Source organism: Puma concolor, chromosome C1 (genome assembly GCF_028749965.1).
Source record: "Puma concolor isolate L17-30 chromosome C1, mPumCon1.1.hap2, whole genome shotgun sequence".
Taxonomy (NCBI): domain Eukaryota; kingdom Metazoa; phylum Chordata; class Mammalia; order Carnivora; family Felidae; genus Puma; species Puma concolor.
This window is the reverse complement of record NC_141674.1, coordinates 54343006-54369896: the sequence shown is the minus strand read 5'-3', so window position 1 is coordinate 54369896 and position 26891 is coordinate 54343006. Positions and strand designations below refer to the sequence as shown.

Sequence of the window (26891 nt, the reverse complement as noted above, 5' to 3'; positions counted from 1 at the left end):
TATCACATTGATTGATTTGCAAATATTGAACCAGCCCTGCATCCCAGGAATGAATCCCACTTGATCATGGTGAATAATTCTTTTTATATGCTGTTGAATTTGATTTGCTAGTATCTTGTCGAGAATTTTTGCCTCCATATTCATCAGGGACATTGGCTTGTGGTTCTCTTTTTTTGCTGGGTCTCTGGTTTGGGAATCAAAGTAATGCTGGCTTCATAGAATGAGTCTAGAAGTTTTCCCTCCCTTTCTATTTTTTGGAACAGCTTGAGACAGATAGGTATTCTATGCCTCATAGAATTCCCCAGGGAAGCCATCTGGTCCTGGATTCTTATTTGTTGGGAGATTTTTGATAACTGATTCAACTTCTTCACTGGTTATGGGTCTGTTCAAATTTTCTATTTCTTCCTGTTTGAGTTTTGGAAGTGTGTGGGTGCTTAGGAATTTGTCCATTTCTTTTTTTTTTTTTATAGAGAATTTATTTTTTTTTTAATTTTTTTTTTCAACGTTTATTTATTTTTGGGACAGAGAGAGACAGAGCATGAATGGGCAAGGGGCAGAGAGAGAGGGAGACACAGAATCGGAAACAGGCTCCAGGCTCTGAGCCATCAGCCCAGAGCCCGACGCGGGGCTCGAACTCACAGACCGTGAGATCGTGACCTGGCTGAAGTTGGATGCTTAACCGACTGCGCCACCCAGGCGCCCCGGAATTTGTCCATTTCTTCCAGGTTGTCCAGTTTGTTGGCATATAATTTTTCATAGTATTTCCTGATAATTGCTTGTACTTCTGAGGGATTAGTTATAATAATTCCATTTTCATTCATGATTTTATCTATTTGGGTCCTCTCCCCTTTCTTTTTGAGAAGCCTGGCTACAGGTTTATCAATTTTGTTTATTTTTTCAAAAAACCAACTCTTGCTTTCATTGACCTGCTCTACTGTTTTTTTTAGATTCTAGATTATTTCTGCTCTGATCTTTATTATTTCTCTTCTTCTGCTGGGTTTGGGGTGTCTTTGCTGCTCTGCTTCTATTTCCTTTAGGTGTGCTGTTAGATTTTGTATTTGGGATTTTTCTTGTTTCTTGAGATAGGCCTGGATTGCAATGTATTTTCCTCTCAGGACTGCCTTCGCTGCATCCCAAAGCGTTTGGATTGCTGTATTTTCATTTTCGTTTGTTTCCATATATTTTTTAATTTCTTCTCTAATTGCCTGGTTGACCCATTCATTCTTTAGTAGGGTGTTCTTTAACCTCCATGCTTTTGGAGGTTTTCCAGACTTTTTCCTGTGGTTGATTTCAAGCTTCATAGCATTGTGGTCTGAAAGTATGCATGGTATGATTTCAATTCTTGTATACTTATGAAGGGCTGTTTTGTGACCCAGAATGTGATCTATCTTGGAGAATGTTCCATGTGCACTTGAGAAGAAAGTATATTCTGTTGCTTTGGGATGCAGAGTTCTAAATATATCTGTCAAGTCCATCTGTTCCAATGTATCATTCAGAGCCCTTGTTTCTTTATTGACCGTGTGTCTATATGATCTATCCATTTCTGTAAGTGGGGTGTTAAAGTCCCCTGCAATTACCACATTCTTATCAATAAGGTTGCTTATGTTTATGAGTAATTGTTTTAAATATTTGGGGGCTCCCGTATTTGGCACATAGACATTTATAATTGTTAGCTCTTCCTGATGGATAGACCCTGTAATTATTATATAATGCCCTTCTTCATCTGTTGTTACAGCCTTTAATTTAAAGTCTAGTTTGTCTGATATAAGTATGGCACTCCAGCTCTCTTTTGACTTCCAGTGGCATGATAAATAGTTCTCCATCCCCTCACTCTCAATCTGAAGGTGTCCTCAGGTCTAAAATGAGTCTCTTGTAGACAGCAAATAGATGGGTCTTGTTTTTTTCTCCATTCTGATACCCTATGTCTTTTGGTTGGCGCATTTAGTCCATTTACGTTCAGTGTTATTATAGAAAGATATGAGTTTAGAGTCATTGTGATGTCTGTATGTTTCATGCTTATAGCGATGTCTCTGGTACTTTGTCTCACAGGATCCCCCTCAGGATCTCTTGTAGGGCTGGTTTAGTGGTGATGAATTCCTTCAGTTTTTGTTTGGGAAGACCTTTATCTCTCCTTCTATTCTAAATGACAGATTTGCTGCATAAAGGATTCTTGGCTGCATATTTTTTCTGTTCATCACATTGAAGATTTCCTGCCATTCCTTTTTGGCCTGCCAAGTTTCAGTAGAGAGATCCGTCACGAGTCTTATCGGTCTCCCTTTATATGTTAGAGCACGTTTATCCCTAGCTGCTTTCAGAATTTTCTCTTTATCCTTGTATGTTGCCAGTTTCATTATGTCGTGCAGAAGATTGATTCAAGTTACGTCTGAAGGGAGTTCTCTGTGCCTCTTGGATTTCAATGCCTTTTTCCTTCCCCGGATCAGGGAAGTTCTCAGCTATTATTTCTTCAAGTACACCTTCAACACCTTTCTCTCTCTCTTCCTCCTCTGGAATACCAATTATGCGTAGATTATTTCTCTTTAGTGCATCATTTAGTTCTCTAATTTTCCACTCATACTCCTGGATTTTTTTATCTCTCTTTTTCTCAGCTTCCTCTTTTTCTCAGCTTCCTCTTTTTCCATAATTTTATCTTCTAGTTCACCTATTCTCTCCTCTGCCTCTTCAATCCGAGCTGTGGTTGTCTCCCTTTTATTTTGCAGCTCATGTATAGCATCTTTTAGCTCCTCCTGGCTGTTCCTTAGTCCCTTGATCTCTGTAGCAATAGATTCTCTGCTGTCCTCTATACTGTTTTCAAGCCCAGCGATTAATTTTATGACTATTATTCTAAATTCACTTTCTGTTATATTGTTTAAATCCTTTTTGATCAGTTCGTTAGCTGTTGTTATTTTCTGGAGATTCTTTTGAGGGGAATTCTTCCGTTTTGTCATTTTGGACAGTCCCTGGAGTGGTGCGGGACTGCGGGGCACTTCCCCTGTGCTGCCTTGAATAACTTGCGTTAGTGGGCGGGGCCACAGTCAGACCTGATGTCTGCCCCCAGCCCACTGCTGGGGCCACAGTCAGACTGGTGTGTACCTTCTCTTCCCCTCTCCTAGGGGCAGGATTCACTGTGGGGTGCTGTGGCCTGTCTGGGCTACTTGCACACTGGTAGGCTTGTGGTACTGGGGATCTGGCGTATTAGCTGGGGTGGATCAGCAAGGTGCACAGCGGCAGGAGGGGCAGGCTCAGCTCACTTTTCCTTCGGTGATCCGCTTCAGGAGGGGCTCTGTGGCACCGGGAGTGAGTCAGACCCTCCGCTGGAGGGATGGATCCGCAGAAGCACAGCGTTGGGTGTTTGTGGGTGTTTGTGTGGTGCAAGCAAGTTCCCTGGCAGGAACTGGTTCCCTTTGGGATTTTGGCTGGGGGATGGGCGAGGGAGATGGTGCTAGAGAGCGCCTTTGTTCCCCGCCAAGCTGAGCTCTGTCATCCGGGGCTCAACAACTCTCCCTCCCGTTGTCCTCCAGCCCTCCCGATCTCCGAGCAGAGCTGTTAGCTTGTAACCTTCCAGATGTTAAGTCCCACTTGCTTCCGAACACACTCCGTCCGGCCCCTCCACTTTTGCAAGCCAGACTCGGGGGCTCTGCTTGGCCAGCAGGCTGCCCCTCCGCCCCGGCTCCTTCCCGCCAGTCAATGGAGCACGCACCGCCTCTCCACCCTTCCTACCCTTTTCTGTGGGCCTCTCGTCTATGCTTGGCTCCAGAGAATCTGTTCTGCTAGCCTTCTGGTGGTTTTCTGGGTTATTTAGGCAGGTATGGGTGGAATCTAAGTGATCAGCAGGACGCGGTGAGCCCAGCATCCTCCTACGCCGCCATCTTCCTCTGGCACCTGCTCGCGACAAACTCATTATTTTTTTAAAAAAGCATTTCCATTCAGAAATTTCCCAAACTACCACAACAGATAATCCCATCATGAAACTCTAAAAATCAATCTAAAACTAATTCTCAAAGTGTTCTATACAGGGGTGAGAAAACTACAGCCCACAGGCCAAATAAACTTGTTTTTTGTACAGCTTGTGAACTAAGAATGGTTTCTTACATTTTCAGAAGGTAAAAAAAAAAAAAAAAGAGGAAGAATGTCCTGTGATACAAGGAAATTGCATAAAATTCAAATTTCAATGTCCATTAACATTCTCAAGTTTATTCATTTATATATTTGCATATGGCTACAAGGTTGTGATAGGGACAGTATGGACCACAAAGTCTAAAATATTTGCTATCTGGGGGTGCTTGGGTGGCTCAGTTGGTTAAGTGTCCAACTTCGGTTCAGGTCATGATCTCACGGTTTGTGAGTTGCAGCCCCACGTTGGGCTCTGTGCTGACAGCTCAGAGCCTGGAGTCTGTTTCAGATTCTGTGTCTCCCTCTCTCCCTGTCCTTCCCCCATTCATGCTCTGTCTGTCTCTGTCTCTCTCTCTCTCTCAAAAATAAATAAATATTTAAAAAAAATTTTTTTAAATATTTGCTATCTGGCCCTTAAAGAAAACATTTTTCAATCCCAGCTATTGGCCAAAAACATTTTGTACTCCTTACTGCTGGGTACTTGAAAGACAAAGGACACAAAAATAAAGAATCCACATTAAATATATCATCAAATTTCATTATATAGCATATTTACAGTTGAAATAAAAACAGCTGGAGGATCACGATCTAATTCAACTTTTCAAAGAAAAAGTATGTAAGAAACTGAATAAGAAACTGAGGCTTGGAGACCATACAGACATGAAACTCATTTGAAGCCTATGCTTACATGCTCACTGCTCACTTCATTATGCCCAACATATCTTATTATCACAGGAGACATTTCACTGCTACTGTTGCCATTTTATTTAGGGGATTCATAGAGACATTGGTAGCCACAACTAAAAACTTATTATAATCTGAATCATCTCAATATTTCTATAGATCAGAACTTTAAAGAATTAGAGAATTATTTCAAATTACTTTTTCCATGAGGAAAACATTAGATATTTCTCATATGTGTGAGAGCATAAGCTTTTCAAAGTTTGTGTGAAACCTGGAATACATGAGCCTTGTTATTGTCAAAGCCTTTGTTATTTGTCAAAGTCAGCATAAGAACTTCTTTTACCTTCCAAAAGAAGTTTGAAGTTATTTGTGAAGATCAAACAACACTCTAAATTTTGATCATTTTAATGTATAAGGATTAAAATGATGATCAAATTTTTAAAGTAAGAAAGAGATACTTTGGCTTAAAATATCCAAAACTTAATAATTTCTGAAATCCTTGAAAACTTTTTATGCAGCAAAATATCTTATATCTTGCCAGTACACACATAAATTCAGTGCCACTATTTATTTAATCTCTATATGTGAGTAAACTTTACTTAGAAGTGAAAACAGTAAAAAAAAATTTTTTTTCTGAAATTTTACATTTGGCTACTTTGCAAATTTCATCACTTGGGAAATTTTTCTACTCAGAAGTTAGATATACAAATATTTATTACTGAAATTTCATTTCTGGTAGCCACAGTGGTTTACAGAGAACACATTCTGTCCTCTGACCTTCTGTCAAAGCATTCATTCCCAGAATTACTTCTCCATGAATATATTAAAACTTCTCTAAGCAATGATCTACACTAAGTTACTACAGAAATAGCATCAAATGGTGCCATCCAAGTTCCTGACTGTGACATAAACTGAGAGCAAACTACAGTAGACAAACCAATACATAGGAATTGTTTAAAACAGTATTACTTTTATATATCATTTGAACAGGTCACTTTAAATCTATACAAATTTTACCAAATCTATACAAATGTTCCCAAAAAATCTACTTTGCCAATCCCCAAAATTTCAAAGACCAGGTTAGTGTTCCAGACTGGTCTCGTCATCATAATCACCTGGAGACTTGTTAAAACTAGATTCCTAGACCCTCCATGAAGAAGTCAGTAGGTCTGGTGCTAAAGAATCTGTTTTCAAGAAGTCTTAGATGAGTGGTTCTCAAAGTTTAGTCCCAAACCAGTAGCATCAGTATCACCTGGAACTTGATTGAAATGCAAATAACTGGTTCCACTTTATATCTTGTGAATCAGCTCCAAGTGAGAAGTAATGGCCTAGATAAATCTCATCAAGGAGACAAGTTTAAGAAGCATTTTGTAAAACATGAAGTATTCTTCAAATGTAAGATAGTGCCAAACAAATGGAAAATCAACAAGGATAAAAGAGACGAAGAAAAAAGAAAAAGAAAGACTGAAAACAAAAACAAATGAACCTTAATGTATATCGAATTAACAATACAACCATGTGGGTAGAGGGGGAGGGATATCCAAATTAACTTTGGAACACAGTATTTTGACCTTGTAACCCTTAGCCTTAGCACAGGCAAAATGAGTGTAAACAAATACTAGCAACTCTAGTTAGCATGCTTGTTTTTCACAGTGGTATAGGTTACCAATTCCAAAACTACTTTACATGTATTCTACGACTGAGCAAATGGGTTATATATCGTGGGAAATGGAAGCCAGGTTTCTTACTGGTGGAAGAAAGAGAAGAAAGAAGGGCAAGGAAGGGAGAGGGAAGGGAAGAGAAGGAGTGAAGAAAGGAAAAAAGGAAAAGGGAAGACTAGAATGTATCCTATGGTTTGGGGCTAAAATGGGAGATATTAGGGGCACCTGGATGGCTCAGTCAGTTAAGCATCCAACTCTTAGTTTTGGCTCAGGTCATGATCTCAAGGTTCATGAGTTCAAGCCCCACATCTGGCTCTATGCTGAAGGTGAAAAGTCTGCTTCAGATTCTCTCTCTCTCCCTCTCTCTCTCCCCCTCCCCTGCTGATACACTCCCACTCTCTAAATAAATAAATAAACAAGCTTTAAAAAGTAATAAAATGGGAAATGTTAGTATGAATACCTACTCTTAATATATGTATATACAGATACAGAAATATAGATTTGTGTATATTATATATAAACCTTGCATATATTGTGTACGTACATACATGTATCTAGTGCATACATACACGTATCTGAGAAGGCCCAGATGTTTCAACAATGCCACTCAAGTAACAATGAGCATCTAGCTCCCAGATACTGCTTTGTAAATACCATTCTCTAATAAAAAGGAAGCAGGGCTCCTTGGAGAAATGGCTGACTCCAGTATTATGGCAAGGAAAGTATAAAATCAACCTGAAACATCCTGTAGCACTAAAGAGTAAGGAAGTCCTCAAAAAAAAAAAAAAAAAAAAAAAAAAAGGTGGGACAGATCAAAATGACACAGGAGCCAGCTTCAATAAGTTCCCAGTGGTCAAATATGGGGCAATTTGACCAATAATATAAAAAATGAAAATAACTGATTATAGCTTATAAAATAAAATGAGAATCCATGAGGGGTGCTGGGATGGTTCAATAGGCTGAGCATCTAACTCTTGATTTTCACTCAGGTCATGATCTCATAGTTCATGAGTTCAAGTCCTATGTTGGGCTCTGCACTGACAAGGCAGAACTTACTTGGGATTCTCTCTCTCCCTCTCTCTCTGTCCCACCCCACTCATGCTTCTCTCTCTCTCTCTCTCTCTCTCTCTCTCTCTCTGTCTCTCTCTCTCTCAGAATACATAACAAACTTTTTTTAAAATGTGGGAGTGGCTTTAGAACCAGGTGATGGACAGGGGTTAGAAAAATTTGGAGATGTGTGATAAAGAAAGCCTAAATTGTCTTGAATAGACTGTGAGTGGAAATGTGGAGTTTGGTGACAGTTCCAGTGAGGGCACAAGAGGAAGTGAGTAACACAGACTGGAAACTGGAGGAAAGAGAATGTAATGTAAAGGCAGACAGCTAAGTCACACATCCACAGTTACATGGGAAGCACAGTCTACCTACTGAACTGGGTGATCTGCTGCAGGAAATTTCCAAGCAGGTGTTGAAGGTGCCTCTTGGTTTCCTCTTGCCACAAGAGGAGAGGTACACATTGAGTAAAGGGTGGTTAAACAAAAGAAACCAAGACTTGAGAGCTATGAGATGCCTGGCCTCTCCAGAGGGTAAAGATGTTAACACTAGGAAATGGCTTCTAAGCAAAGACCAGGGCTTAGAGATCTGTGGGCTTTTGTCTAATGGGGTGAACCCCAATGGGAGCCACAGAAGGCTGTATGGTCTTGTGAGAGAACACAGTAGCAGACTACTAGCTTAGACTGAAAGGATACAAAATGAAATGGAGCCATTGGACGTCCAAACTTGTGCTGACAGGAAGCATATGAGAAAACTCCCTGGCTGCAGAGATATGCAGCCTTTCATGAAAAACAACCTCAGAGGACAGAGCCAAGAAACATGGAGAATTAATTATTCCTGAGGTTGAGGTAATAGAGGGAATAAGCCTAAGGTGAGGAGGAGGGGGGATGGTCAAAGAGTGGGATCCTTGAAACTGAACTTATAGACAGAGCATGCTTACCAGTAATGACAAGGTCTACAGTAGGTCCACGAGAATGGGTGAACCAGGTCAGGTGAAAAAACAAGAATAGTGAAAGAAAAGCCTTTAAGAAATTGATGATCATCCATATAGAAGTGGAAATCACCAAGAATGGTGACAGGGTAACAGTAAAGAGACAAGGTAAACTAGGTATTAGCAGTTACAAAAGTCTAAACACCTTGGATGACCCTTACTTATTCTTCCACTTCAATTTCTCACCATCCCCCAGCTTTACAACCCAACCACACTTAACTTTTCTTGTCCGCAATGTCCAGATGTGACTGTGGGACTTTGCAAATGCTCTTCATTCTACCTGGTTCATTCTCTGCCCCCTTGTAACCCAGGCAGATAACTTCTAGTACCTGTATATGTTTTCACAAGTCCCTATGTTTATTACATCACAGCACTTTCAAATTATTATGTTCTCTGTCTTTACTGTTAGCTCCAGAAGGGTGAGGGCTGTGTCTGAGTTGTTCAACATGGTTCCTCACACTGAACTCAGTGGCTGGTGCACACAGTAGGATTTTTCTCCCAGGTCAAAGGTAAAGCGTCTAAAGAAGTAGCCTATTTCTATGGTATCTCTCCTTTGGATTCTTTGACAAACATTAATATCTGAGCTCAAACAATGCTTTCCCTTAAGGGACATATTTATAGGGCTTTAAATCCCTTATAAATGTTAGGTTTTGGTTCCTTTTAAAAACCATTCTTATTTACACATGGAAGCATTTGAAAGATTTCTCTCATGAACTCTAATGTCTGCAGAAGGGCATTTTGATTAAAAACTCTTCTTACAGTAACCACCTTTATGGGTTTTCTCTTCCATGGAAGTCTTATTCATTAAACTGACCATCTCTTCCTCATGATTTGAGGAGTCTTATTTAAATTATTTAGAGATACAGTGCCCAGAGATGCAGACAACACAGAATTTAAGGCAGAAACAGCATTGACAATTGGTAAAGTGGATATATTAACCCAATCATACAAAGGAGAAAACAATTAATATGGCAAAAAGGAGTAAGAAAAAAACCCACAATGTTCCTCCAACTGCATGCAATTATGATAAGTTTTCCTGTACTGATATTTTTAGAAAATTGAGTTCAAAACAAAAGCAGGTCAAAAGAATCTGCTAAATTCATCATGTGAGTAAGTTGAAAAATCTAGTTAATTTATCATAATTTTCTCATTTTCTGAGTCTGACCCAGAAAAACCATCATGTAATGAATAGACCAATGGTTACCTGGCTGACTGAAGTGAAGTGAAAATTCTCAACTGTAACTAAGTTACTATGCAATTTTGTAATGTTCCAATATATTCATGTATATTTTTTTCTAAAAACGCAGACCTCAAGACTTAACTATAGTCTATACATAATAGTAAGATTTTGATAATAACAAAATGTAAATACTTGCACATGGTCACAGAGCTCTTAAACCAAGCATGCTGCCCTAGCTTGCTGACAATATCTGAAATTCTCTTGAATGGGCACCCAGTGAGTTTTTGATCACCATCCAAAATATTTAGGTCATCGTAGGAATGTGCTACATTGCAAAGTAATTCTTTTCTGTGAGCTAAAACCTATTTTGCTCAATAAAACAGGAAATTTTCTGTTCCAAACTTCAAATATATCTTTATCTACCACAATGCTTCCTTTCTTTCCTCAGTACTCAAGGTTGAGGTGAGCTTCCTTCATTTTAAGACCAACCTTTCACCTGTGCTTTTTTCCTGGAACTTGTTTATTTAAATATTCACACTCTGTTATAGATCTTCAATAGTCCCCCTTCTACTATATCTTCAAACTTTCCCTCCCTGCTGGGTCATTATCTAGAAGCAAGCTCACTCTCTCCTGTCCTTTAAACGCCCACCCTTGGCTGTGCATTACCCATTATTCCTCTATCCTTCCCACTTTACAACCTCCACTACTTTGGGGGACTCTAGAGGTTTATAGCTCAGTCATTTCTATTTTGCACATTTTTCTAGGTTTCCTGGCTGCCCAGAATTTTGTGCCGCTGAAACACTGGCAGCTAGGGCACCTTTTCACCAATCAGATAGTCCCCTTCAGGATCCTCGCCTTAATGTGAATTGCACAAAGAAGCAAAGGCTAGCAGGGCCTTCTACAGTCATCTAGAATTAGAATTCAGCTGCACAAGTTATCCCCACCTAAGGCTTCCACAACAATCTTGTGTTCCCATGGCTTCATGTGCCTCCCAAACAGACAAGAGTAACCACTAAAACTGAAGCCCTATACCTATCTGCCCCAACCACCAGCCTGTGATGCCTCAAAGGCAGAAATCATTACTATCTTTTTTTCTAAGCATCTTTAAGTTTCTTTCTTTACAAATTATTTTTATTGGGGTAAAATATACATAAAATTTGTCATTTTGAGTATACAGTTCAGTGACAGCAGTACATTTACACTGTTGGGTAATATAAATCCAATTCCAGAACTTTTCTCATCTTCCTCAACTGAAACTCTATACTTATTCAAAGAGGACCTCCCATTGCCCCTACCCCTAGTCCCTGGTAACTACTATTCTATTTGACTCATGTTTATATGGACAGTTTCTAGCATGTCGCCCCTCAGTGGTATGATCCCAATAACTGCAGAACTGAAGGAAATGAGTCTCTTTCTCCTTGAGCATCCCACAAAAGGACAAATTAGAAAAAAAAAATTTAAATAGCTAAAATTTACAGAGGAATGATATGTATTATCACTGGAATTATTAGAACACTTGAATGATGTGTTAGCTAGAATTCTAAGTGTATGGCTATCTCAAACCACCATCTTGGCTCTCTAGCTAGCACAAATAAATATTGAGCACTTCTATTTTTAAGTGAATTAAAATGATCAAATATGAAGGAAAAAATCTACCTGAAAAAGAAACGTGTAACAAGTTTTTCCCCTCCACTCAAATATCTAAGACCCCTGAATTGAGTTCATACTTCTTTCAGAATATATTCCCGTAGATACAAAAGGAAATGTAGGGATAGGAGAGTTTTCATAATCCACTTCTGTGTATGGAAGCTCTTGCATTTAAAAGAAATTATGTCCTAGAAATTTCCAAATTAATTTATTTGGTACTTACAGAACATATAAAAGATGGACCTTAAGGTCATAAGCCTTGAATGAATTCTTAAATAGTGACTCCATATAGCAGATGAATAATTCCAAGTCCTCTTTCGTCCAGCACTGTATGTTCCAGTTTGCACCTGAATTAAAAATAAACTACATTAAATCTGAAAAACATTCTGAACAACTCAGTGAAAGAGAAGAACTAAATTAAATTTACCAGTGTTCTGATACAACTTCCACTGCCTATTCTGAGAGAAAAAGAACTGGCTCTAACCAGTGGTATGTATCTGCCCAAGTGATCTAGTCCCTTAGGCCTTCAGTTTCCTTTCTGGTAAAGTAAGAGACTTAAATTCAATTACTGCTTCTCAAACTCTTCTTATTTTTTTAATCTTGAACTACTTAAGTAGGACAAAAGACCTCAAAAGTCACCTAGTTCCGTTCATGCTTGCTTTCTAAGAGAAAAGAAAATATTCAATATCAAGATATGAGCACATGTGGAGCAGTATTTATGTGTCTGCTTTAGCAATAAAAGCAAAGTGATTCACATGTGAACAGTGATTCATGTCTTAAATTCTTGTTATTGTAAATTACAGGCCCCAGATATAACTGATGCAGGCATACTTTCACTGTGCACTGAAAAACTCACCTGGCAATAAATTATTGGCGGGTTGTAATTTAAAAAGCAAGAATAGCAACAATCATAAATAATGGCTCACTTAAGACAACACTAACGTATTCCCCAAACTTGAAGGATTTCTAGCTGGTAGGGATTTTACAACAGTGTTGAACCATTATGAAGTAAACAGCATGCGTGGCAGAATAATCAGCTGAAATCCTCGGTAACCACCACTTAACCTACTGATTTCAGTTACAAAAATTTAAAGTGAGAAGTGACTAGTTATGCAAGCTTTATTTATGTGTAAAACTGAAATCTACGGCATCATAGGGACACCTGGGTGGCTCAATCTGTTTGGCTCAGGTCACAATCTCACGGCTTGTGGGCTAGAGGCCCTTGTTGACAGCGAGAAGCCTACTTGGGATTCTCTCTCCCTCCCTCTCTCTCTCTACCCCTCCCTCCCCTGCTTCAACACACACCTGCACATGCTCCCTCTCTCTCTCTCTCAAAAATAAATAAAACTTAAAAAAAATCTATAACATCATAATCATTTCTCTTCAAAAGTGAAGAAAGTACTAACATTTTTTGATCATTTCAAAGCTCAACACAAAGACCCTGCCTTAATAAGTTCATTCTTGGTATATCCATTGAATTACTGGAATGGCTAGTTAATTTCCCCTACAAATTAAAAAAAAAAATGCTTCAATTAAAATTAAGTGAATGTTATGTGGCGCCTGGCTGGTTCAGCCAATTAAGCATCTGACGTTGGCTCAGGTCATGATCTCACGGCTTGTGGGTTTGAGCCCTGCATTGGGCTCTATGCTGACAGCTCAGGTCTGGAGCCTGCTTCGGATTCTGTGTCTCCCCTTCTCTTCCCCTCCCCCACTCGCATTCTGTCTCTCTCTCCCTCAAAAATAAATGAACATTAAAAAAATGATATAGGGGCGCCTGGGTGGCGCAGTCGGTTGAGCGTCCGACTTCAGCCAGGTCACGATCTCGCGGTCCGTGAGTTCGAGCCCCGCGTCGGGCTCTGGGCTGATGGCTCAGAGCCTGGAGCGTGTTTCCGATTCTGTGTCTCCCTCTCTCTCTGTCCCTCCCCCATTCATGCTCTGTCTCTCTCTGTCCCAAAAATAAATAAACGTTGAAAAAAAAAATTTTTTTTTAAAAAATGATATTAATAAAAAATTAAGTGAATTTTATTAATCAATGGTTATGGACTCCATTGGAGACACTGGGAATTATTACTACTAACTTGTTTTAAAACTCTGATTTTATTGCATATTTATACTTTGTTCTTAAGCTGATTTCAATAAACCAGAGTGTTTCTTCCATCTAATCAGTGATGCTCAACCAGTGGCAATTTGGCCCTCAGGGACATCTGGCAATGTTTGGAGACATGTTTTGATTGTCACAACTGGGGAAGGAGCTACTTGTATCTAGGTAGAAGCCAGGGATGTTGCTAAACATCCTACAATGCACAGAACAGCCCCCCCATACCCAAGAATTGTCAGGCCCAAAATGTTAATAAGGTTGAGGTTGAGAAATTCTGATTAACCTTTAACAGAAGTGCTATATTTATGCTTGCCTTTACTTTCATACTGTAGGTCTCTTTGTATTACTGAGTCAATGGATGCTGTTCTGTTAGCTTTTCCAGAAGGCTTGGAAATAATTTTGCTGTTTAGATTTCCAGATGTAGAATTATTAATTATGCTAACTACATTCAGTGTACATTATACTTCAACAACAAAACCCCCTTGATTTAAAACATGGATTGGCTGGGGCACCTGGGTGGCTCAGTCGGTTAAGCCGCCGACTTCAGCTCAGGTCATGATCTCGCGGTCCGTGAGTTCGAGCCCTGCGTCGGGCTCTGTGCTGACAGCTCAGAGCCTAGAGCCTGTTTCAGATTCTGTGTCTCCCTCTCTCTGACCCTCCCCCACTCATGCTCTGTCTCTCTCTGTCTCAAGAAATAAATAAATGTTAAAAAAATTTTTAAAAATAAAAAAAAAACATGGATTGGCTGCAGAGAGATTCTTTGCTTGAACAAATATTATTCATAAATGCTTTAAAATTTAACTACTTCTGATGTGCCTGGCTAGCTAAGTCTGTAGCGCATGCAACACTTGATCTCGGGGTTGTGAGTTCAAGCCCCATGGTGGGTGTAGAGATTACTTTAAAAACTTTTTTTAATCTTAAAAAATTTTTTAACTAATTCAACAGTTGAATGTTTTGAATATTTAATATATTTAACAACATAAGGGGTGATTTTTCTATTTTAAAGCAAATTTAGTGGTGCCTGGGCGGCTTGGTCAGTTGAGAATCCAACTCTTGGTTTTGGCTTAGGTCATGATCCCAGGGTCATGGGATTGCACCCACATTGGACCCTGGGCTCAGTATGGAGCCTGCTTAAGATTCTCTCTCCCTCTTTCTCTCTCTACCCCTTTCCTCTACACATGCTCTCTCTCTAAAATAAAAAATAATAATAATAAAATAAGGCAAACTTAGAAGATTACAAAAAACTGACTTACAGGGTCTAGGTAAGAGTTCCCTCATTACATTTTTCTTTTATTTTTATAACATATCAAATAATTTGGGGCTCATTAATTTGGTCACATAACGAATCATAATTTTATTACTAATATAAAATGATGATATGTGTTAAGAATCCCATCCATAAGACATCTATTTTACACAAGTTTCAGAAAACGAAAACATTTTGTTTAAAACAGTTAAAATAACATCTAATGCTCACAACATTAAAATACTTACCTATTTGTTGGAAAACTAAAGAATTCACTGTTGCAACAAATGCCTTCCCTTCCACGTCATCTGCATGTACAGAACAGTTTTTATCTTCCTCGCTCCAAAGGCAACAGTGAAAAGTTGTTTTGGAAGATAAATTAGAAAAGTAGGTACTACTTGAATTAAATTTAGCTTCAACAACTGCCTCATAATGTTCATTCACATTTGAAGTGTTCTTTGACATTCCAGTAGGCAAGAGAAAGTCATAGGTTGTATTTGGTGGCATGCACGACAGCTTAAATCTCCAGGGAGTAATTGGGTATGCCAAGTTAAATGAAGTTATCAAATAAATAAATTCTGTCAGGGTATTAAAAAAGACACATAGAAAAATAATTAATCACTTTGACTAAGACATAAATAGGAAGTATCTAAGATTAAACCATGTAGTGCCCAGTAGTATTTAACTGTCTTAGTGCCCAATCCATGCCTAATGCACAGCTCTGGGTTTCCATTACACAATGTATTATACATTAGTTCATAGAGATAACTTCACTCTTAGCACCTCTTTTTGGAAATTCATGCTTCATTTTCCTCATGAATCTAGCATTCTATATTTATATTTTAATGAAAAAACTATAGTTTAATATTTCAATTACCTTTTCTAAAAAAATATTCTAATGAACTTCCAGTATAAGAGAGAAATAGCTGAATATGCAATTATATAAGCAAGTATTAAAGTTCTGTTTTAATATTTTTTATTTTTTTTAATGTGTATTCATCCATTTTTGAGAGAGACAGAGAGCATGAATGGGGGAGGGACAGAGAGAGGGAGACACAGAATCTGAAGCAAGCTCCAGGCTCTGAGCTGTCAGCACAGAGCCCGACGCGGGGCTTGAACTCGCGAATCACAAGATCATGACCTGAGCTGAAATCAGACGTTTAATGGACTGGACCACCTAGGCACCCCTATTTTAATATTTCTTAAAGAGAATAATACCAAAATGTTAGCACTATGAGTGCTTTTCAAAGAGTTTGCTTTCAACATCAGGACAGCTGGATGATCTCTTCTGCCCATGATCCTCAAATATATGACATCATTGAAGGCATGTCCTTAATGTACTCTCCAAGAATCAATGTACAAAGACAAGAAAATTCCATTGCTGATTAAAGACAATTCTCACCTTTTTAGACATAAAAAAAATTAAGAATAATCATATAATCCCATACTCAAAAACTCTCAAAAGTGGTACTTATTTTTTAGGAATTGTCTGAAAATATAATAATAAATTCTCAATAATTCTTTCTTTTACAAGCTACTCAAATAATCCAACAGCTGTGTTGCCTCATATACAAACTAATGCAGAATGAGAATTCTGAGAATTTAGCATAGATTTGCATGGAATGAGAATTTTGAAGAATTAGGGTAAATGTAAAAATATAAGAAAATAGCAATTTTTAAAAAACGAATTCACAAAAATGATGTTTCAAACTATAAAAGTAAAACATGTAAAAATATTTAAGCAATATGTAGGTAACAACTGTTAAAGTTTGGTTTCTAAACTTTTACATTAAAATAAATTAACATAAAAATGTATCAGATGCAGGGGCACCTGGGTGGCTCCTCAGTTAAGCATCCAACTCTTGATTTCAGCTCAGGTCACAATCTCATGAGATCCAGCCCCACTGGTCAAGATTCTCATTCTCTCTCTCTCTCTCTCTCTCTTCCTCTGCTCCTCCTCCACACTCGTACACTCATTCTCTCTCTCTCTCTCTCTCTCTCTCAAAATAAAAAAATTTTAAATGTATCAGATGCAAAAAAAATAAGATAAAATAAGAATATATCAGATGCCTAAATTAAGCCAAATATGACTAACATGACTAATATTATTTTGCCCACACTGACAACAATTAGGTATCATACATTATCAAAAGTGACCCCTCATTTCAATTGTGTTCCTTTGGACTTCAATCTTTCTAATATATGTTTCTGAAATCAGAACATGTCAATAAAAAATAAAATAGATTATTTCTTTGGTTTTACAAAACCATCAATATTTGTTGGTATTAATTAAAAGCATTATTTTCTAGCTGCATATGGAAGATTCAGTTGGCTGAACTGAAATGAGCCTAAAATCCTCAAAGAAGTCTTTGAAATTTAAAATGTAATAATGAATGTCATAGACATAATGACTATTGAATCAGTTTAATTAAAAGATGATTCTATTTTTGCATGTTTGTTTTGCAAATAATATTTCTTTCCCTCCAGATGAACCCTAAACAACAGAAACCAGAATTTATTTCTGGAGGCATATGTTATCATGGTAACAACATCCCAAGAACTCTTCTGATTCATAAGACTTCATCAAACAACAAATCTTTTGGAAAGCCAATGTGAAACACGTTGAATGGAGTCTAATAAAAGCTACAGAATATAAGAGAGAATGAGTATGTTGCTACTTTTAGATAGTCCCTTGTGGCATAGTTGTTTTGTTTTTTGTTTTGTTTTGTTTTGAAATCTGTCAACAGTGGGGTTATCCTGGGTATTTGCTGTAAATATACAGATGGCAACAATGAGAAAGAACAGTATGCACAACAAGGAAAACTAGTAGAGAAGCTCATAAGAGCGCCTTCAGTTTGGATTAGCCAAGGAGAGGCTCAGAACTCACTGACACATAGCTGGACAGCTTGAGGAGCTCCCAATATGGTTGCCAGATAAAATGTGTTTTTTTTTTTAAATAGCCTGACTTTAATTTTAAAAATGGAACATAACCTAAATTAGATGATTTGAGGTTTTTTTAAGTCAGAATATCTCTAGAGTGCGGTCAGAAACAAGTGAGAATAGTATGCTCAAAATTGGCAATATGAGTGACTAATTTCAAACAGAAGCATGCTATTAGTTAAAATCAAGACATTTAAAAAAATCTATAAGCTTTCTCTTGAGGATATTCCTGCAATGGATAGGAGGGAGACTAGTATACATTTAAACTCTGAAAGCATTCTTCTGGTGGTATTCAGGATGGAAATTTTAAAGATATACACCATCCCTTGGTAATATCCCTTTATAACATTATACTTGTCATTGTCTACTGGAGTTCTAATGTGAAATAACATTTAAAATGGCATGTCCCTTCCATTTGAGAATAAATCCATTATTTTGTCATAGTCATATATTTTAAATATTATCACCAAGTTAAACAGCTCCTTGATAGAGAACTAAAGTTTTGACTATAATCTGATATATATACATTCATAATTTAATAATACTACATTTACTAAATTAAAATTAAAACATTTAAGTGTCACTGTATCTTGTTTCTACACATGCATAAGGGTGTTAGTATGCATACATAAATTTCTGTACCATAAAAAAAAAAACAAAGTTAAAAAGCAAACAATGGGCAGGAAGAAAAATTTGCATAATATTAAATAATTACAGGCTTGTGATGATTAAGGTTATGTGTCAACTTGTCTAGGTTCATGGGGTGCTCAGTCATTTGGTCAAACATTATTCTGGGTGTATCTGTGAGGATGTCTGGATGAACTTAACAACTGAATCAGTAAAATGAGTAAAGCAGATTGCCCTCCGTAAGGTAGACAGGCCTCATGATCGATTGGAGACCTGAATAGAGCAAAAAGGCTGAGTTAAAGGGAACTCCTACTGCCTGACTGACATCAGTCTTTTCCTTCCTTTGGACCCAAACTGAAACATCAGCTCTTCTTGCATCTGAAACCTTCCAGTGTCCAGACTGGAACTTGTATCATCAGGTCTCCTGGGTTTCCAGCCTGGCAACTACAGGTCACGGGACTTCTCAACCTCCACAATCTTGTGAGTCAATCCTTATAATAAATCTCTTTCTCTCTATATATAAATCCTACCAGTTCTGTTTCTCTGGAAAACCCTAATACAGTACTAAATATCAATTACATTTTAGAAAATCCTAAAAATCACTAAGACAGAATCCAACCACAAAATGGCCAAAGTGTATGATTTAGAAAATCACATAAGAAATATAAATGGTCCATAAACAGTGCTCAACCTTGCAAACAGCCAAATAAATAAAACTGAAATGGGATGCTATGTTTTGCTTATATGAGAGCAAAAAGACAAAAGAATGATAGTATACATCTTTGACAGAAATGCAATGGGCTGGCGTTCATATATCTGTGGTGGTACCACAAATGCTACAAAGCTTTGTGGAGATTTCACAGTATTCATCAAATTTTAAAATGTGCATACTATGTAATAGAGAATTCCTCCTTAACAACTAATCAGCAGGAATATTCTTCCAAATATACAAAGATATAGATACAGATATATGGATTTCAATGCAGCATTATTTGCTACAGTAAGAGAAATGTCTATCAATGGGGAATTGGTGAAATAAATTAATAATTTAAAGTATATTTATACAGGGGCGCCTGGGTGGCGCAGTCGGTTAAGCGTCCGACTTCAGCCAGGTCACGATCTCACGGTCCGTGAGTTCGAGCCCCGCGTCGGGCTCTGGGCTGATGGCTCAGAGCCTGGAGCCTGCTTCCGAGTCTGTGTCTCCCTCTCTCTCTGACCCTCCCCTGTTCATGCTCTGTCTCTCTCTGTCCCAAAAATAAATAAACGTTGAAAAAAAAAAAAAATTTGTAAAAAAAAAAAAAAAGTATATTTATACAGATCATTGTTGTGCAACCATTAAATGAATAAGCATATCAGTAAATACTCAGTAAAAAAAATGTTATCATAATAAATTGAAAAACTATTAAGTAGAAAAAAACAAAAAACAATATGTATAGACCAATTCTATTTTTGTAACCATAGATATGGATTGTGTGTGTTTGTATGTGTTATGGTTCTGGAAAGCTACACATCAGGTTATTCCCAGGAGATTGGGAAGTGTTTTTATTTTCACACTTATGCTTTTGTTTGGTTTGTATTTTTAATCATAAGCATGAGAATTCCGAACTGTGGACAGGAAATTCTGCTAGCCAAAAAGAAACAACATCTCCAACAGCAAAATCTCTTATATACGGACATTTAAAAAGCAGATAACTTACCCCAATGTAACAAAGCCACACAGAATTTTTGACAAATCATCTTACTTCAGAGAGTAGACCTGAAAAACAGCACATCGAAAACAAATACATACATACACACATGCACAAAAACACCTGACATCTATATAAGCTGTCTGGGAAAATATAAAAGGAAAAGGATTATGAACGAGTCTAAATTTAATCCTCTATAATACTCTGCATCAATATCAGAGAAGTGTCTCGCATTAAAGTATAGCTACACATTAAAGGTTTACTCCTGTGTACCTATCTTACACAATTAAAATATAAGCTACATATTCACATACAGCATAATCAAACATTTTTCAATGTTCCTTTATGCCATGACAAACGAGGACAGGCATCAAAGGATAAGACTATATTTTTAACTGAACAAAAGTGTTCATAATGTTAATTAAATATGTACTACCATTAATAGCACAGTCTTTTTTTTTTATAGCTCAGTTCTTAAATTTCTCTTATTTTCTAAAGCCTTTATCTTTACTATGATACTACAAAGTCAAACAGTTATAGCATAGGTAATCACTGTACATTTGTTTCCAAAAAAAGAGGAGGAAATTTTCCAGTATGTTTTTGGAAACTCCCACCATTTATTTGCAGATAAAGCAATATTCACATTGGAGAGTTATTAGAGTAATTCAAGGAAAGGCTGACAGCTTAATATATCCAAATGATAGGGTGACTTCAAGAGATAAGCTTTCCCATGAAGTCTCCTCATTTTTAAATACATCATGAATGAGATTATTCTTACCAGTATATCATGAATGGTAGCATAATTTTAATATATTGGGATTCAATTTGTAATGAAACCATAAAGGCTTTTGTTGTTCCAGGGTTTTTTGTTATCTCAAACTGGGGATTCAGTTCACTACACAAAAGTTAATCTGAGTTAAAAAGTTCTGAATTAGGTGTCAGGAGTCTTGAATGTCATTCTAGAGTCTTTGACCAGCTGTAGGACTTGGCACTTCAACACTCTAGACCTCAGGTTCCTCATCTACAAATCCTCCTGATGGATGAGCTCAACAATCCCTTTCAGAGATGTTCATGATTCTGAGAGATTTTATTTTAAAATAGAAATCACAGCTTTACACAAAGATATTTTCAAATATCAAGTAAGAAAGATGTCTCATAAGTCATTACTGACAATTGGTACCATGTGATGAGTAAACAGAAAAACGTACTTGTTTAGTTCACAACTTAATAACTCTCAGGAGGAAAATGGATGAGTATAAACATTTTGTAGTCTGGTCAATTTGTTTTTCAGCCTCTTGCTTTTTCATCAGAAGTTTGGTTCTTTATATACTGACATCACAGTGTGTCTTCAGGATTTCTAAAAATCAGTTTAGTGTTTGGAATCCTCATTATCTAATCATATGATTTTTTTTTTTTTGCTACCTGTTTCTGGTACAACATTTTCTCATAAAATAAACCCAAGAGCAAGTTTCATAATCAGGATGTGTCATAGATACAACATATCATTTAACTAAGTGTTTTGAATGAACTGACTGGTGACAAGTAATTCAGTCCAACAACAGATTTGACTCACTTTTAACTCAACTGATCTGCTGAGTCAAGTGACCAAACAGACCAGGGTTTTTTTGCTTATATAAGACAAGCATTATTTTCTTTAATGTTCCATGCAAAACACAAACTATTCTGATGGTTTGAATTCTGGTAGTCAGGTTTCACTCTTACATAACAGAGAAATAATCACAGATATGAAAAAGGCATAGATGAAACCTTGAAGAGAGTGTGAAAGGTGGTACCTTACACAGACCCAATGAGACAAATATTTAAATGACCGACACTGTACCAGAAATGAATAATAAGGAGATTTGCAAAAATACAAATAATACAGAAAAAAGGAACAGAAGTTTCTAAACTGTGAGAAAAAAAAATCAAGTAAAGGGAAAACTAATGGTAAGGTGGCCAAAATAAGTATAATACACAAAATGCCATTAATTTGAATTCGGTTTTTAAAGATGAGCTATTGGGGCACTTGGGTGGCTCAGCTGGTTAAGTTTTGGACTTCAGCTCAGGTCATGATCTCACTGCTCATGGGTTCAAGCCCCACATCAGGCCCTGTGCTGACAGCTCACAGCCTGGAGCCTGCTTGATTCTCTCTCTCTCTCTCTCTCTCTCTCTCTCTCTCTCTCTCTCTCTCTTTCTCTGCCCCTTCCCTGCTTGTGCTCTCTCAAAAATTAAAAAAAAGTTAAAAAAAAATTTAAAGATAAGCTACTGATTTCCCTTATGCTTTCTTATGGTCAAATTGGTCAATTACAAATTCAGAGTACTCAAAATAAAACGTAACCAACAGCTTAGGGGAAATGTTCAAATAATCCTAACAGTAAGAACAGAAAGAAATTTTGCCTGAGTAACTTCAAAACAGGTAACATCCTCATGAACACTCTCACAATACCAGAGTTTCATGTGAACCTCAAAATCCAATAATTTCTCAGCCCCTCCATTGCCAATACCCTATTCTAAGTCACCATTATCTCTTCCCTGGACAGTCGGAAGGGCCTCCTAACTGGTCTCCCTGCTGTTGCCCTTACTCTCCAGTTCAGTCTATTCTCAATGCTGCAGCCAGAGTGGTCTTGTTAACACATAGGTCAGATCATGCCTGTCTTACCCCAAACACGGTCGTACTCTCCTTTTCACTCTGCGTAAAAGTCCGAGCCCTGCATAGAACTACAAGGTCCTGGATCTCTACTGCCTCTCTGACCTCATCAACCACTGCTCTTCTCTTTGTTCAAGTCACCTTCTCAGAGGAGCCTTTCCTGACTAGCCCATCTACAATTTCAACCCAGCATGTCATATCTGCTGAATTTTCTTCTTATTATTACTTCACACTGTCTAATGTGAATATGACTTGTTTTTCTTGTTTATTGTTTAACTCTCCCCACTGGAATATAAACTCCACTAGACCAAGGGATTTTTTTTACTATCCTTTCACCATTATATCCTTCTCACATAGAAGCCTGCCTCTCACATAGTAGGGGCTCTCTATACACTCACTGAATGAGTGAGTGAATGAATGCATGATATGACTCTTTCTTGATATATTCTTAAAAATAGGCTGGTAGCATCATACCAAGAAAATAACAGCAATCTTTAAAAGAGGTGTTCTGTGGACAGCAAAGATGTGATCACACACACACACACGAATATTATACAACCATAAAAAAGGATGAGATCCTGCATTTGTTACAACATGGATGCTAAGTGTAGTAAGTTAAACTGGGAGAGACAAATACCATATGATTTCACTCATGTGGAATCTAAAAAACAAAACAAATGAATACACAAACCAAAAGTAGAATAAGACCTCTAAATACAGAGAACTGATGTTTGCCAGGGGGGAGCTGGGGGGATGGGCAAAATGGGTGAAGGAGAGTGGGAGATATAGGCTTCCAGTTATGGAATGAATATGTCACAGGAATAAAAGTCATAGCATAAGGAATATAGTCAAGGATATTGTAATAATGTTATATGGTGACAGATGGTAGTTACAGTTGTGGTGAACATAGCATAATGTATAAACTTATTGAATCACTATGTTGTACATCTAAAACTAATGTAATTTTATGTGTCAACTATACTCAAATTAAAAAAAAATTAAAGAGGCATTCTAATAAAAACCCAGCTTTGAGAACCAGATTTAATTCCAGAGAAAATTTCAGAATGGTGATTCTTAACCATTTTTAAATATGCATCTTGTTGAGAAGTTGGTGAGAGCAAGGTACCAACTGCCAGGAAGAGACACATATATACAAAATTACGCCTATAATATCAGAGGGTTAACAAATTCTCTGAAATTTATTCAAAGCTCCCATATTAAGTCCTGATGTAGCTAAATGAACAGAGTTCACACTCCTCCATCAATCCTCCATAAGTATAGCTCCTATGAATCGAGCCATTGATAGACACCGAATTGTGAGGAGTTTGAGATAATATTGCCTAACATTCCCCCTGGAATGTAGTCATTCTATGTTGACAGTTAAAACACTTAAGTGTTTTATTTGAAATCTCCATAAAGTATACAAAGATTCATCCACAGTCTGATCTAAATGATCCCTCCATAATACCTGGATGTGCAGTCAGTAATTCAAATTTCATCTTTTTCTATAATTTTTTTAATGTTTATTTTTGAGAGAGAGAGAGAGAAATAGAGACAGTGCGAGTGGGGGAGGGGCAGAGAGAGAGAAGAAGACAGAATCTGAAGCAGGCTCCAGGCTCTGAGCTGTCAGCAAAAAGCCTGATGCAGAGCTACAATTCATGAAGCACAAGATCATGACCTGAGCCAAAGTTGTACACTTAACTGACTCATAATACAACAGAGTAAGCATATTATATCACTAACTCTTCAGCTATTACTATCATGGAAAATTCTTTGTGTATTTTTATGTATAAAATTCTACTTAAATATAAAGCAGAATAGTCTCAATTAATGTTTGAATGAGTGGGAAGAAAAAGAAATTATTTACAACTTGCTCTAATGATCTCACCAAGTCTCTAGTTTGTAGAAAAGTTTATGAGTAAGAAAAGCAATTCTGACAATTCTGTTGTCTTGATGAGTAAACTCAATGAGTTCCATCTGCCACTAATTCTTGCTTTTATTTTCTGCTAGAGAGGCACCCATCTTTCACTTAAAAAACAACATTTAAGTATTTTGTTTAAATATAAATGAAAAACACTATTTCTTCAAGTGTCAAATAAATATAGCTTGGTCTAGCTCTACTAACCTTGTTATCTTAGTTCTGTTTACTTTTATTTCTTCACTTAGGACAGAAATTGGTCATGTTATTCCTTCCCATTATGTAGTTGTCAAAGACTTAAATTTTTCTTTAATTTTTATTTATTTATTTGTTCTTATTTTAGAGGGAGAAAGAGAGTATGTGCATGGGGGTAGAGGAACAGAGGGGAAGAGAGAGATAGAATCCCAAGCAGGCTCCACACTTAGCATGGAGCTCGATGTGGGGCCCGATCCCACAACCCTAGGATCATGACCTGAGCCAAAACCAAGAGTGAGTCACTGAACCAACTGAGCCACCAGGTGCCCCTGCTCAACTTTTAAAATCAAGCTTAGAAAATCAAAACATAATATAGGAGTGCCTGGGTGGCTCAGTCAGTTAAGCATCCCACTCTTAATTTCAGCTCAGGTCATGACCCCAGGGTCATGGAATTGAGCCCCATGTTGGACTCCTGAGTGTGGAGCCTGCTTGGGATTTTCTCTCTCCTCCTCTGCCCCTCTATCCCCAGCATGCACACGCATGCTCTCTCTCTCTCTCCACCTCTAAAATTAAAAAATAAAAAAAAAAAACTTTCATCATCTTGGCATAAGCATTTGTCACTTTGAAAACTTAATTTCAAGTGTTTTAATTTCTAATGACTCTAACTGTGTGATCTTGTTGCAAATTAATTCCTTGAAAATGAAGAGGGATGAGCTATGATTCGCAGACTTAAGTGCCATAAAGTCAACAAAGTTCAGTCAGAATAGGCATCTTACCTACAAAGTAATTTAAAAATCTCTATATAAATTAACTCATTTAAATATTAACTAAATATTTGGTAAAATATGTTACCACACAGGGTACTAGAAATATAAAAATAAATAAGAAATCATCATATACTTTAATAAGTAACATTGTTTTATGACCTTTTTACATGTCAAATTTTATAATACCAATATGAATAAAGTACCATGGGACTTCAGATTCAAGACGATAAACTGAATAAACTGATTTTCTTATTCCTGAGATGCCTTTAGAATTACAGAAAGTAAATCATTATCAACCCACTAGAACAGAGAAAATGAGAGGGGACCAGCAGCAAAAAAGAGATTTAAACACATTTCTGGAAGACAAAGAAAAAGTAGAATGATGGAAGTGACTACCTAGGATATTTGGGGAAAGAGCTGTCATCAATGAAGAAACAAATTTATTTAGAAAACTCTGGAGGTGTTCTGAATTGTAAAGGGCAGGGTGACGTGGGGCTGAAAGAAGAGAAGGCTTTGGTTTGTAGATGTAATATCTGACTTCTTTATCTCCTTATAAACAATTCACAGCAGCCAAATCTAACTCCCTATAATTGTCAGAGGAGTGGTTTATAAACAAGCAGGGTAGTTTAAATAGAATAAAAAATTATTAAAGATTATTGGGTACCTCACTGAGCCTCAGTGAGATCCAGTAAACCTAATAAAGCATTCAGCCAAGAACCACACCCAAAATCCCACGTAAATTGCTCTAGAAAAGACAGCTCTGCCACCACGCCAAGGCATTGCACGTTATGACTGAAATCTCGATGCCTACTACCTCTGAGTTCCTCTGAGGCCATCTGCTCCTCCATATCCCACACTTCTGATCTAAGATCTGGCATGAACACCTCTTATTGATAAAGAATAGTTCACAGTCTGTGTGTAGGCAGCCAGGAAATTTGGGAAAATATGGATTTATAAAGTGAGGAATTCCCCAAACATAGACAAAATACTCAAAGATGACAAATAGCCAAAGGACAAAAACTTGTTCCGTATACTTCTATATGTTAAAGAGCTAAAACGTATAAGTTATTTGAGGATAACTTGGGCTTTTAGTACAGACTTCACACCACACACACAAACTTACATGTTGTGACATTTAGGGGGACAGGCCTTCAGCACAAAAGGTAGCTCCCCACTCAAGTGCTTAAAAGAAAGCCTAACAGTTGACAAACACTGCCCATATGCACAGAATTCACATTCCTCCTACTTCTCTCCTTAACAGCCATGCTGAATAGAGACAGGAAGACATCAGCATCATGGAAAAATTGTGTAAAAAGAAGGAAAGAAAAAAGAAAACCTACCACAGGGACCTAGATAAATCAGAACAGAAAAAATAGCTTTAACAAATGTTCATGAGTGTCTTCAAGGACATCTCAGAAGACCTTGCATCCACAATTTCAAAG

General features: G+C 37.4%; 1 protein-coding gene across 5 annotated transcripts in view; it reads right to left on the bottom strand.

Moving 5' to 3' along the window:
- LEPR (leptin receptor) overlaps positions 1 to 26891 on the bottom strand; it is a 105661-nt gene that overhangs the window by 54125 nt on the left and 24645 nt on the right. For all 5 annotated transcript variants that reach the window (XM_086717216.1, XM_086717218.1, XM_086717217.1 and 2 more), the window contains 3 exons: positions 19932 to 19990; positions 14916 to 15245; positions 11547 to 11670 (listed from right to left, as the gene is read on the bottom strand). In XM_086717216.1, coding sequence (XP_086573342.1) covers positions 11547 to 11670; positions 14916 to 15245; positions 19932 to 19971 — 494 coding nt within the window. In that variant the 5' untranslated portion in view covers positions 19972 to 19990. The remainder of the gene's footprint in view (positions 1 to 11546; positions 11671 to 14915; positions 15246 to 19931; positions 19991 to 26891) is intronic.